At 34.0% G+C, this 14143-nt stretch overlaps 2 protein-coding genes across 3 annotated transcripts; both read left to right on the top strand.

Moving 5' to 3' along the window:
* The first annotated feature begins 770 nt into the window (after positions 1–770).
* Positions 771–5040, top strand: LOC18032353 (probable 1-deoxy-D-xylulose-5-phosphate synthase, chloroplastic). Of its 2 annotated transcripts, XM_024182198.1 has the most exons (11): positions 771–1088; positions 1208–1353; positions 1590–1724; positions 1829–1993; positions 2121–2271; positions 2745–3016; positions 3114–3387; positions 3487–3794; positions 3913–4194; positions 4296–4580; positions 4779–5040. In XM_024182198.1, the coding sequence occupies exons 2-11, from the start codon at positions 1213–1215 to the stop codon at positions 4935–4937; spliced, it is 2172 nt and encodes a 723-aa protein (XP_024037966.1). In that variant the 5' UTR covers positions 771–1088; positions 1208–1212; the 3' UTR covers positions 4938–5040. The 2 variants fall into 2 exon arrangements, with proteins under 2 accessions (XP_024037966.1, XP_006419702.1); XM_006419639.2 differs by having other exon boundaries at positions 771–1353.
* Positions 5041–10370: 5330 nt separating this feature from the next.
* Positions 10371–12120, top strand: LOC18032359 (peroxidase 24). The gene is made up of 4 exons (XM_006419638.2): positions 10371–10594; positions 10962–11153; positions 11246–11411; positions 11717–12120. The coding sequence occupies exons 1-4, from the start codon at positions 10388–10390 to the stop codon at positions 12118–12120; spliced, it is 969 nt and encodes a 322-aa protein (XP_006419701.1). The 5' UTR covers positions 10371–10387.
* The last annotated feature ends 2023 nt before the right edge of the window (positions 12121–14143 follow it).

Raw genomic sequence — 14143 nt, 5'->3', positions numbered from 1 at the left:
ATTAAAAATTTTAAAATGAAATAGTCATAATCTTTATCTATGATATTGTAAATTTTTAGAATTGACAAGGATAAAATTGTCAAAAAATAGGATTTGTGCTTTTTGCACCAATAATTTTGGTTTTTTTTTAGTTATTTTCGTTTACAAACTATTGTTAAGGGTAATATTATCTTTGCACGGTCAACTAACGGTCAATGTTAAACTTAACTGACGGTAGGGGATTTTTTATAAATAAATCAATTCTCGCCATCTACTTGTAACAAGCCCAAACCTCAGGGGAGGTTTTTAAAAATTACCCTAAAAACACTGGCCTCAAGTGTAAAATCTCACCAAATTATTACCAACCAATGAGAAAACAGAACTACTCAGTTATAATAAACTCGGCCTTTGGTCGAGTGGTCAGAGCTGTTGTTTTTTAAGTGTCGTACTTTCACAAATATATTGTAGGGGTATTTTTTTTCTTAATTAAATTTAAGTGAAAATAATTTTCTCTTTTATTCAAGTGTAAGGAATAGACATTCTTCGAATATTTGTGAGGGTAAAATTTGGACAGCGTTTCATTAGTATTGATGTAAATTAATTCTTATAATAATCTAATTTATAAATATTAATTATAATCTTATGTAATATGAATTATAACTTAAACAATATTCTCATGTAATTAAAAAAAAAAAAAAAAAAACTCAGCCCTACCAGATCTCACGACCATTTTAGATTGCGGTACAATAATATCGCATATCTATCTAGCAATCTATCCACACGCGATCTCTATTGAAACGTGGCCCAATGAAAAATGACCTTCCAACTTTCTTTGGTTCCGAAAGAAAACATTTTTCCCGGTAAAAAAAAAGACACAGCTTCTGAATACGTAGGCCGAACAAACAAAAGCATTCAAATTTGTTGTGTCCTCTAAGAACTTCATCCTTTAACAGACCCACTAAATTTCCCTTCAGCATTATCAACCACAAACGCGCATTCAGATTTCTTCCTTCATTTGTTTATTTTATTTTTTTAATATATTTAATATTTATATTCAACCTCTTCACTTCAGCGGCAGTCAGCACCAGCAAGCACTGAATACATTTACTGTGAGAAGAAGACTCACCAGTCACGAGCGTTTTTAATTATATACTAATTTTTCATCGTTAGCATATTATTCTTCACTGACTGCGTGATGTTTTCTTTTGTGGGTTCTTCTATGCAATAGCTGTTATGGCTCTCTCCGCATTCTCATTCCCGACTTATGTCAGCAAAGCAACAAATTCGGATCCCCACAAATCTTCTCCTGTTACTTCTCATTTCTTTGGAGCAGCTCTTTTTTCCCATTTCTCACAAAAGCTCGACAATCATCAGGTTTGCAAGTAACAGTTTTTTTTTTTTTAATTGAAGCAGAAGCTTTTGTTACGTGTATGTTGGTGTAGGAATAATCTTTTATTGGTTGTTGATGAAAAAGAGCCCACCAAGATGTTATTTTCATTTTATTGCTTGTTTGTTTGTTTGTTTCTTATTGATTTGGAATTTTGAGTTTCTGTCAAAATAAAATTTTCTGAAAGAAATGGGTGTTTTTTTTTTTTTTTTAATTTCATTAGATACAGCTCAAGAAAAGGCCAAATGGGGTTTGTGCATCACTTTCAGAAAGAGGAGAGTATCACTCACAAAGACCACCAACACCTCTCTTGGACACCATAAACTATCCAATTCACATGAAAAATCTATCCATCAGGGTACTTAAACTCTAAAGAATACAATTCATATCTCTTTTACGTACCAAAAAACTTATTTCTTTATATTTTATACGTGTGAACCTTTGTACTTGCCATGAATTTAGGAGCTGAAGCAACTGGCAGATGAGTTGCGGGCCGATGTCATATTCAATGTTTCGAAAACCGGGGGTCACTTGGGCTCAAGTCTTGGTGTGATTGAGCTTACCGTGGCCCTTCATTATGTTTTCAATGCTCCCAAAGACCGGATACTGTGGGATGTCGGTCATCAGGTTCAGTTTTCACTTTCCCCGTTTCCTTCTTTTGTTGCCTTGTGTAGAGGGTGGAGAGACTTGTTTACAGTTAGCAAAACCGGAAGACAGTTGTTCTTACTTTGATTGTGTTATCATTCATTTGCAGACTTACCCTCATAAAATCTTGACTGGGAGAAGGGATAAGATGCATACAATGAGGCAAACAGATGGCCTTTCTGGATTCACTAAAAGGTCTGAGAGTGAATATGATTGCTTTGGAACCGGCCACAGTTCTACTAGTATCTCTGCCGGATTGGGTAATAATCTGTCCCCTTCAAACTGGTGAAATAAGCTAATGTTATTAGAACAAGATCGTGTATTGGACTTGAATAAGATCTCAGATTTCCTAGTTTAGTGTATTGTAGGTGCCATAGTCTTAACAGATTCTTTCGTTAACTCCCTCTACTATTCTGTTCAAAAAGTTTGTAATTCTCTTTAAAATAATAATAATAATAATAAAATTTTAGTTTTTAACTAAATGACAGGGATACGGCCCCATTTATTCATTAATTACCTGATAGGGGAGATTTATGTTTTAGTAAAAGAAGATTTAGTATATCCTACCTAACTTCCAAATCGTGGAGAGTGGCAATTGAACATGATTTTATAGCAGATTTTCTTTTATTTCTTGGTTTCAGCTTTTTGTGTCCAGGTCTCATGGTACTATGGTTAATACCAGAGCTGTGGTTCAATTTATATGACATACTCTGAGATTCTTTTGGTTCCACAGGAATGGCTGTGGGTAGGGACCTTAAAGGAAGAAAGAATAATGTGGTTGCTGTTATTGGTGATGGTGCCATGACTGCAGGCCAAGCCTATGAAGCCATGAACAACGCTGGGTACCTAGATTCTGACATGATTGTTATTCTTAATGACAACAAGCAGGTTTCTTTACCCACTGCTACTCTAGATGGGCCCATACCACCTGTAGGTGCTTTGAGCAGTGCTCTCAGCAGATTGCAATCAAACAGGCCTCTCAGAGAACTCAGAGAGGTTGCAAAGGTGAGGAATACTGGACATTCTTTTGACCAATAGTGTAAAAACATCCTCAACACTAATTGAAATTGGAACTAATACACTGTGAATAATATAACTGCAGGGAGTTACCAAGCAAATAGGTGGGCCTATGCATGAACTGGCTGCAAAAGTTGACGAATATGCTCGTGGAATGATCAGTGGTTCTGGATCAACACTGTTTGAAGAGCTTGGACTCTATTATATCGGTCCTGTTGATGGTCACAATGTAGATGACCTTGTTGCCATTCTTGAAGAGGTTAAGAATACTAAAACAACAGGTCCAGTTCTGATTCATGTTGTCACTGAGAAAGGCAGAGGATATCCCTATGCTGAAAAGGCTGCGGACAAGTACCATGGTAAATTGTTTTCACAAATTTGAATACAAGACTATAGCATTGGATATGTTCATTATATAGTAAATAAGAGAATGATTTACACTTGATTTGATTTTGTAGGTGTGGCAAAGTTTGATCTGGCCACTGGAAAGCAATTCAAATCCAGTGCCAGGACCCAGTCTTATACAACATACTTTGCAGAGGCTTTGATTGCAGAAGCTGAGGTGGACAAAGATGTTGTTGCTATCCATGCTGCAATGGGAGGAGGAACAGGGCTGAATCTCTTCCTTCGCCGTTTCCCTACTAGATGCTTTGATGTTGGGATAGCAGAACAGCACGCTGTTACTTTTGCCGCTGGTCTGGCCTGTGAAGGCCTTAAACCTTTTTGTGCAATCTACTCTTCTTTCATGCAGAGGGCATACGACCAGGTAAGCCACTTGTTGCTTTCACTTTTATTCTGTTGATATCATATCACTCTGTAATAGTTGAGTTGAACTTGAGCTTAGAGTCCACTAAGAATGCTTTCTCTGGTTGTGTTTGCCACAGGTGGTACATGATGTGGATTTGCAGAAGCTGCCTGTAAGATTTGCAATGGACAGAGCTGGACTTGTTGGAGCTGATGGTCCCACACATTGTGGGTCTTTTGATGTCACTTTTATGGCATGCCTTCCGAACATGGTGGTAATGGCTCCTTCTGATGAGGCAGAGCTTTTTCACATGGTTGCCACTGCTGCTGCTATAGATGACCGCCCTAGCTGTTTCCGTTACCCAAGAGGAAATGGGATTGGTGTTGAGCTGCCACCAGGAAACAAAGGCATTCCTCTTGAGGTAACCTTCAACTAAGTCTATAGTTGCTGATCGTGTAGCAAAGGAAAAACTCAAGAATGTAATATAACATAATTTCAATAATGCTTGTTATTTTCATGCAGGTTGGCAAAGGCAGGATACTGATTGAAGGTGAAAGAGTCGCACTCTTGGGCTATGGTACAGCCGTTCAGAGCTGTTTAGCTGCTTCTGCTTTATTGGAATCCAATGGGTTACGGCTGACTGTAGCTGATGCTCGATTCTGTAAACCACTGGATCATGCCCTCATTCGTAGCTTGGCAAAATCACATGAAGTTTTGATTACTGTGGAGGAAGGATCAATTGGGGGTTTTGGATCTCATGTTGTTCAGTTCCTCGCTCTCGATGGTCTTCTTGATGGCACAGTCAAGGTACGTTCAGAATCTTAATGCATTTTTCACTCGGGAAAGTGTGAAGAGTTTGAAATTTGGAAATGCTTGGAAATGACTTGATCAATCAATAAAACACTAAAAGTACTATGCCTTTTCATATATTGTTGGAAGTAAACAAGATTATGGATTGATTTAGCTACCGATTACTAAGTTGTGTCGTTGCATTATTCTTTGCAGTGGAGACCACTTGTACTCCCTGATCGATATATTGACCATGGATCACCTGCTGACCAGTTGGCTCAAGCTGGTCTTACACCATCTCACATTGCGGCAACAGTATTCAACATTCTTGGACAGACAAGGGAGGCTCTTGAGATAATGTCATTCAAAAGCTGAAGAATACACAATTATTGCCAATATTCTCCACAATGTACAAATATAAGAACTATAAGAAGTTGTATACATTTCAGCCTCGGCACTGTAGAAATTGCTTTTGTTAGCATTAGTTTATTTAGTTTACATCAACCACATCATTCAACTTCACCAGACACCAACTTGATTAGAAATCAAAGAGTACTTCATGATTAGAAGTTCAAAGCTCTTGAAATCTTCTCATCATGATTTTGTAGTTATGTTATAACTGCTAGTAAACAGAAAGCATATTACTACTTCACGTCCATGAGAAACACAGCAAGAATTATGAATCCTGTTGGCTAAGTAAGACTATACTGACTATTATTAACAGACTCTGCAATACTTCATTATGGTCTTCTAGATAACATGGTGGAGTATAATTATGTGACCAAGCAAAGTTTACTTAATCCTTTTACTATTAATTTCGGTCATAATTATGCGAAAATTTGTATATTTTTGCTCCAAGCCACCACTAAAAAGAGTCAGTGCAGCACTTTTAGCAAAATGGTTTACTTCATCATGCATGTTTCTCAGTGCGCATTGAACCACTCATAAATGAAAGTGGCCATGATGGGTTTGCAAATATGGAGCGAAATCCTGCAATCACATTCGTGTTTGCTGCTAATTGACACCATTGCAATAAAGAGAGGGCGGTGCAAGAGCAAGAATATTGCCTTGTTGGCAGTCGGTGTCCTTATGATTACGTGCTCCAAAATCAATGGATAAATTTAAAAAGATGTCCAATAAGTCCCACTTCGAAGTTTGAACGCCAATTAATGGGTTTGTTTGTTCGTGGGAGCCTTCGATTGGTTAAATCCTGAGAGATTTGTTCATGCATTTGCGAAAAAGAAGTCACTAGCAAGCATGTCAGACCTATGGAATTTGGGCACGTAACACTAATAGTAACACAATAAGATGAGAGTGATGTCAATGCCATACTTTTGAAGCTTTAGGTTCCTTAATTTTCACTACATAACAAGTTATGTGGCAATAAAAAAACTTAATAAGTGCCCCTTTTTATTTCTTTTTTCTACAAATGCAAAAATATTATTGATTCCAAAGAAAATGGAATCATCGTCACATAAACATCATCTATATCTCAGATTTATAATAAAAAAAAAAAAAAGAAAGAAAAAAATTGGAATTATATAATTTAATTTGAACAACATAGGCTCCACCTATCATGCCCCTTAGGCACCATACCCCCTTTATTTGTCTTGTGGTGAAGTCATCGTTAGATGAAAAGGAGCAATATCGTGCAGGTGTGAAGGGGTCACGTAGCAGATGAAGTAAATTGAGAATACAGATCATTAGATGGGAACTGTTAATGTTGCAATTATTTTGTTTAAGGAAATAAGAAAATGTTGCTGAATATAACAATAAATTAGTTAGTCGAAACAAGTATTTGTTGAAGCAAGTAGTTAGTAGGGTATTTACAATTTGGTTGTTGCAATTGGCATAAAATGTAGGTGATTATAGCAGCATATAAGAAATAATTGAATTACTAAAACTACAGCATAATGAAAGAAAAAAAATGAACTAAGAACGAAAGGATAGGAAGTAGATGTAGGAATTTAGGGGTGTTTAGTATGCAATCCAATCTACTAAAAAGCAATCCGATCACGCAGTGAAAAAAAGCAACATGTATGAGATGGGAATTGTTTTTGTAGAAAGAACATTGTTGTTGGAAAATAAGTCGAAGCAATTACTGGTTGAGAAATGTAAACATGAGAATCAGTAACTATTTATAATAAAATCTCAATAAATTATTTCTTAAAAGAAATTGATTGGATTAAATTATGATTTTTTTTGGTGGACAAAGTGATAAATTAATAATTTCATAAATTTATAAAATAATTTTTTTAAAAAAATTCGCGTTTTTTTTTTATAGGACCCACTTGTTATATAAATTAATAATTACCTAGTATATAACAAAATCCATATGATATATCTTTATGACTTGGGTAAAATATGCTCTCTGCAGTGTTTGCTTCTTTTTTAAATTAATTTCGACTTAGTTCTCATTTTTTTACTTTTTTTGTAATGCGAACAAAAAATCATAGTTGGTACAAGAAATTATTCAATGTCAATATCGTCTACTTCTTCGTTTGAAATGGTTTGTATAGTATAATTATCATCTTTAGCATGGAAAAATAAGAACCGTACAATGATCTTATTACTATTAATATAAAGCAAATAACTATTAAAAAATCTTCTTAAAAGAAAACTCTTATTCATAAAAAAACATAATAGATAACAACTGAAGGTAAATCAATACTATAAATATGATCATATTTTTTTCCAAAATAATGAACATTTTCATAATTTATCAATCAATTTAAATTTAATAAATTTTTTTTATCATCCCCAAGCTATTAATTTATTGAGATTTTATTGTATTTGTTACAAGAAACAATACAAATCATAACAATATCTCATTGCAATGGGATTTACAAAATTTCTAGCAACTCTCTTTCCACAAATAACAACCATTTGATTTCGATGACATGAACCATGTAAATGTTAACAACACGTGATATATATATATATATATAGTTTTAAAATGATTAACCAAAGAAAAATTCAAAGAAGAAAATTAAAGGAAAAGAGCCATAGGCGTTGATGTGTTGGGAATGACCATCCGGAAAATTACATCTTTTGCTATCTATCTTGCCATAATTTGCAAAACGTAAATCCGTATATTGGTATGTTCAATATTTGAATGAATGTATTCCAAAGTCATTAGATTAGCAAGCTAGAAAACAATTTCTCGTGATCATCTCCGATCCAACCTCACACGTTGTCCCTACTCCTATTATGTTTGCTGACGACTGAAAAATGACAACTGCTCCAGATTTTTCGTCGATGGTGGTCCATATTTCCAGAACTAGCCAATAAGAACGTTAGTGCAATTGCCAAATGCAATTTAAAAAAAAAAAAAAATTGAATTGACCATTATGGCTGGTTAATTATCCTAAAGTAATGATAATGGAGTTCGGAAAATGCCATCCGGTGGAATTAATCAAACTTGGCTTTGACGAAAAGATTATATGTATTTTAATCAGTCAACCTCATCGATAATTGACCATGGATATTATGATTAACATTCCTATCCCGTCGAATGTTAACTCCGTAAGCAATTTCTGCTGGAATTCGACTCTTTCCTGTCGTTACAATATTTAATAATCTTTTGAATTAAACATCTTCATCACCAGAGCATGCATTTTCTAAGTCAAACCAACCAAAAAAAAAACTAATGGGAAAAAGACTTGATGCTTTTTTTTAGTGTAATTTGACTGAGCTTCTTATAGGTACTTGACTTGACTTCACATGAAAGCATGGGTTTCGAGAATAAAAATATATATAATATCACCATGGAAGCATGCAGAATGGTGGATCAAGTCAAATGATCATCAGAAAATTGCGCATGTTTCAACATATATTTCTTATTTAAAAAAAAATAAGTTTATGAATATCATGAATTTATGAATAAAAAGAGGGTGTATTAATTAAATTGAAAACGTTTAATAGCTACGTGCAAGATGATCAGAATCCGCCATTGTGGTTATGATCTATGTCGGCTGGGCTAGTTCAATTTTGTGGACTAACAAAAAACTAAATACACTTAACCTATATGATGCTAATGATTCAACAAGCGTGCAATTTTTGTTATTATTATTTTCTCCATGCCAGACCACAACACTTGATGATCATCCTCTCGTCAAATGATGCATAATTTCTTATTATTGCCATTGTTTCCTCTAAGTTCTCGTCTCTATTGACCTGTTGTCATGATTATTTAACAAGTATTCGCAAAAAACAAAAATAAAAATAAAAACAAGTATGCATTCGCAAATTGGTGGTCAAATGTGGCAACATGGCGCCACTTTGTCATGTTGCAGCAAGCCCATTATTTTTTATTCCTTCAACGTTTAACTGTTTCAACTAGCAAGTTGTACCCGTTTTTCGCATTCAACTTATTCGTTACCTTGAGCTATGACCTAATTAAGAGCTATCACTTACGAGGCAGGCCATTCTTCTTCATCTAGAGCGCGTCCTTCTGCTTGAAGCTAGATTTCATTACTTTTCAATCTGACAGCTAGACCACAACACGGCATAATCAGGCAGGGGTACCTTCCCCAGGTGGAAGGTAGTTTGGACCATACAATTAAAGTGAAATTTCAAATTGATCAACTCAGAAGAAATATGTTATAATAATAAATTAACCCTAGCCCAATTAACTTACAAAATGTGTAATATATACGAATCTGATCACGTGCGTGCTGCCGCGCACGTTATTATGCGATGGGTCACGTATCACCTAATTATTGGCCGAGCTGTGCGAAGCTAGCCAATGATTAGGTGACACGTGGCTCGTTTCACACAATAACGTGCGCGACAGCACGCACCTAATCAAGACTCATGCTATATATACATCTCAAAATTTTAACAAAAATGACGTGACGCGTATTGTGTCATTCATTAAGTCGTTAGTGATTTTTCATAAATTCTAAATGAATGAATTAAATTATTTGACCAACCAATAAATGAATGTCATATTATTTGGGATGAAATTTTAGGATGTGTACCACTACTATTTTAATCCTAATTAAGTTTAAAATGTTATATATTTTATATAAACCCCTGTATCATAATTATCATTCTTATCAATCAACATCAAAATCCCTAACTTAATTAAAACCTTTACTGTTTCTAGTTAGTCATTATTTTTTATATTTTATTTCAAAATTAATAACTGTATCCTAATGTTTATTTTTTTCCCAAAGGAATGATAGAAGAAAGTTTTTAAAAAAATGTTACGAATTTTTTTTACCAAAAGCAAAAGAAGTTCAAGGAAATTGAAAGTGATTCTCGCACAGGAGACATGCATTGCAAATTAATCTGGTGAAATTTTTATTTTATAAAAGAATTTTGTTCTTACAATGATTTATTTTGAGAAGTAAAAATACTGGGTTACTTGTGGAATTAAAGTGAATGTTGTTAAAACTACTGTAATCTATGTATATTTTTAATGTGATATACTTTTGTAAGAAGTTTTAAGAGGTTTTCAAAAGGGTGTGAATAGTTCAATTCCTATTCTTAATTAATTCATTGTATCAAGGTCAAACAATTAAATAATATTATTATACATTCTATTCTTAATTTATTCGTTGTGCTAAGGTCAAACGACTAATTAACATTATAAAAATACGAGAGAATACTTAGAAGTAACAAAAAGTCAAAATGAAACTTGTGACGATTCATCCGAGCTGTTTCCAAGCAATAAGCGATGTATAGTTTGCGGGGAAAGACAGATCAGTACACAGTATAAAAGGGTGCCATGTATTCTAAACTTTTACAAGAATACCGAGCACCTTTAATCAGCTCAAACAGAGAAACTGGGAAAAAAAAAAAAAAGGAAAGAGAAAAAAATGAAGGCTAGCTCAATTTTCTTCTTGATCTCTTTGATAGCAGTTTTAGGAGCTTGCAGTGGAGGGGAATTGAGGAAAAATTTTTACGAGGAAACTTGCCCCGAGGCTGAAAACATTGTGCACAATATCGTTTGGAAAAATGCTGCACTCAATCCAACTTTGGCAGCAAAATTACTTAGAGTGCATTTCCACGATTGTTTTGTTAGGGTAACAATAACACATGTCATCTTCATTTATTATTAGTCATAGCGATTTTTATAGTGATAATTAGAAATTTTTATTCACCCTAAAGATATTTTGCAAACATTATTTGTTCTTTTCAATACCAGCACGTCAGCATATTGTTACGGCCGCTAAAATTTACCTTAAACAGAAAAATTATCTAAGTGCCGTACGGGTTGCTGTGCAAAACACTCATCTCGTGATAATATACATATATAAATTTGTTTTAAATGAAAGCTCTGGTCCGAAGAGAAGTCACATTCTTTTTAAATACGAAGAAATAAAAAACATGTATCACAAATGCATGCTTTACAAGATTAATAAGCTTGTGATTTGATTGATTTTGTCTTAGGGTTGCGATGCCTCGGTATTGATAGACTCAACAGAAAGCAACTCAGGGGAAAAGGATGCACTTCCGAACGAAACCCTTGGAGGATTTGATGTTATAGAAGAAGTCAAAACTGAGCTTGAGAAGAAATGCCCCGGAATTGTTTCATGTGCTGATATTGTAGCTCTCGCTGCTAGAGACTCCGTTTCCTTCCAAGTAAGTTCTAAATTAAATTAACTATTTAAAAAGGAAAAAGAAAAAAAACACTTTCTCATGCCGCTATATTGTGGTGATATTATATGCTACAGTTTAAGAGGACATTGTGGGAAGTGCTTACAGGAAGAAGAGACGGTAGAATTTCGCTTGCTTCGGAAGCGAATAGGGATATGCCTTCCCCCTTCTTCAACTTCAGTAGTCTCCAACAATCTTTTGAAAACAACGGCCTTACTGTTCATGACCTAGTCGTTTTATCAGGTAACGATAAATAAATTAAAAGCAATTAACCAAACCACATTTTTATCGTTAAAAGTTAATTACAGTCAAAATTTTGATATGAAGCTACTAGTCAGTTAATGATTTATTAGGTGTATATTTATAGGCTATCGGATGGCTTTCTAAAACTTTGAATTTTACTTGTATGGGATTGTAATCGACAAATTTCAACTAAAAGAAATTCGGAGAACAGCCTTTGGCTTCCTCCTTAGCGCAAATAATTTCTTGAATAAAATTGATCTGAAAATATTTATAAATTTAGAGTGCATTGGCTATGACATGGGCAGGTGGACATACTCTTGGAGTTGGTCGCTGCAGATTCTTCCGCGACAGGCTGTACAATTTCACCGGAAAAGGTGATGCAGATCCATCATTGAATCCTACTTATGCTGCATTCTTGAGAACCAAATGTAGAAACGTAGAAGATAACAAAACTGCAGTGGGAATGGACCCCGGCAGCGACTTGTCTTTTGATACCAATTACTTCAAAATCCTGACGCAACATAAAGGACTGTTCCAATCTGATGCTGCACTTTTAACTGACAAGGGTGCCAGAAACTTTGTCAATGTGTTGCTCGATTCGAAAAGGTTTTTCATGGAGTTTGGTCTGTCCATGAAGAGAATGGGAGCCATTGGAGTTCTTACGGGTAATTCAGGAGAGATCAGAAAGAAGTGCAATGTGATCAATTAATTCTTGAAGGCTCTTTGTTTTAAGTGTATTATAATATAGTGGTACTATTATTAAACTGTGTTGTATAAAGTAGTCGTTGATTTGATTCGACGTGATGATCGTCTTCGATTTCGAATAATGTATTGGCAATTTCTTTGCATCAAGATCCATTTGATGCTGAAGGGTCGATTGTAGTTTTTTATTTATGGATGAATTGTTATTGATTCATTGAAAAGGTTTGCAATTATATATTCCTAGTGTCGTTATCTTATCCGAACCACCCCTCAATTGGTAGTAGTTCTCACTTATCCTTTCTTTGACCTTGTTTATAAGAAGGGTTCGATATGGAGGTAATTAAATAATTTCTAAATTTCTTTGGAACAGATTTTTTTTTTTTTTTTCATTTCCGGAGCCAATTTCTAGATTGCGCTTACTCTTATTTTGCTAATCAAGGCTAATTCTGGTAGATTTTAGATCATACTATTAATAGAATTTTGTATATTTATAAAAGTCAAGTATAAAAGAATTAGTCCCATTTAAATTGTTTATCTCAATCTTATGGCTAATATTTAATCACTTTTACATTTTTGAAAAATAATTATCAATCAACAACTTTTAATTTTGCTCAATACAAAGTTAATTAAATGGTAAAAGCTCTTTGAGTCCTCATCTTTTGAGGTTAATATTTATTTAATCCCTTTATTTTATAAAATACCTCAAAATATGTATCATGTTGTTAAATTATTGATACTCATGCTATTACTTTTTGTTTCTTTTAACTTGCTTTTATAATATTAACCTCCTATAATAATGTTTTCTATTCTTTTTGGATATTAATAAAAAGAACAAAATTAAATTATTAATTTAACCCAAAAATAAAATAAAAATAATATATATATATATATATTAATTTTTGTAGAAGCTCACATATACACTTGGTAGTTTGCGTACCATTTTTGATAACTTTCAACACGAGATCGAACTTTTCATCATTTAAACTTCTCAAGTCTCTAAACCTTCTTTGACAAAGTGCTAAAAGATAAATGTATTGGCAATTGGTAAATGAAGTCAATGATAAGTTTGATACAACCATTGATTAAATATCATAAAAAAATAACCACAACCAGAAGTTCCCCAAAAAAAGAAAAAGAAAAATGCTCCACCAGTGCTGCTTATAATAGTGCTAAAACTAGCACAAAATAAAAGAAACCATGCAGTTTTGAACATTATTACATGTGAATTCATAAAACACATAATTGCACTGTAGAACTTTGTATGATTATGATTTTTTTTTTAAAAAAAAAATCAATCAAGTGAAATTAAAATAACTTCTTTTCAATTGCAAGTCCATTCTAATACTAATAATAAGCTGCAAAAACAACTATGAAGGGGGGGGGGGGGGGGGGGAAGGGGAGAAAACAAAAGCTGTTCAACTTCAACATGCCAAAAACAAATGGGATTTTAGTTTTGTCAAGAAATACCCATTCAAGTGAAAAAATAATAACAATTTCTTTTCCACTGAAATACACACGGAAGATAAAATAAATAAATAAATAAACAAGACCCAATAACATTAAGGGTTCGAGAGTGAGCCAAATTCCTTCATTATTGCATTTGACGTCACCCATTGGACAACGTTTAGTGGAAAAAAATATGTAGCAAGAAAAATTGTTAAGAGGTTTAAAAAAGAAAGTTGTCTAAGCTTTTAGAGTTAGGGTTTTAAAGAACTTTTTAGTGACAAAAATAAAGTCAAAATAGGAAGGGCATAAGATATGCCAACAACTTTGCTTCTTTTTTTTTTTTTTTTTTGATTAAAGAAGGCTCACGAAGAGCTAATGCAACACTAAACGAAAGTGTGCAATCCCATAAGCATCATTACAAAATAAACCAAAAATAGCTGGGGGAGGAGAAAGAAGAACATGTAAGCCAATGGGTGTAGTTAGGCTATAGGAAGCAAGGAAGTCTGCAGCACTATTTGCCTCTCTGTACACATGCTCCATGTGGACGATCCAGTCACGTGCTTTGCTTTTTATTCCTTGTTGTT

This window comes from Citrus clementina, unplaced genomic scaffold, assembly GCF_000493195.1.
Source record: "Citrus clementina cultivar Clemenules unplaced genomic scaffold, Citrus_clementina_v1.0 scaffold_9, whole genome shotgun sequence".
NCBI classification, from domain to species: Eukaryota; Viridiplantae; Streptophyta; class Magnoliopsida; order Sapindales; family Rutaceae; genus Citrus; species Citrus x clementina.
The sequence above is the reverse complement of the archived record's forward strand: the minus strand, read 5'-3'. Positions and strand labels throughout refer to the sequence as shown.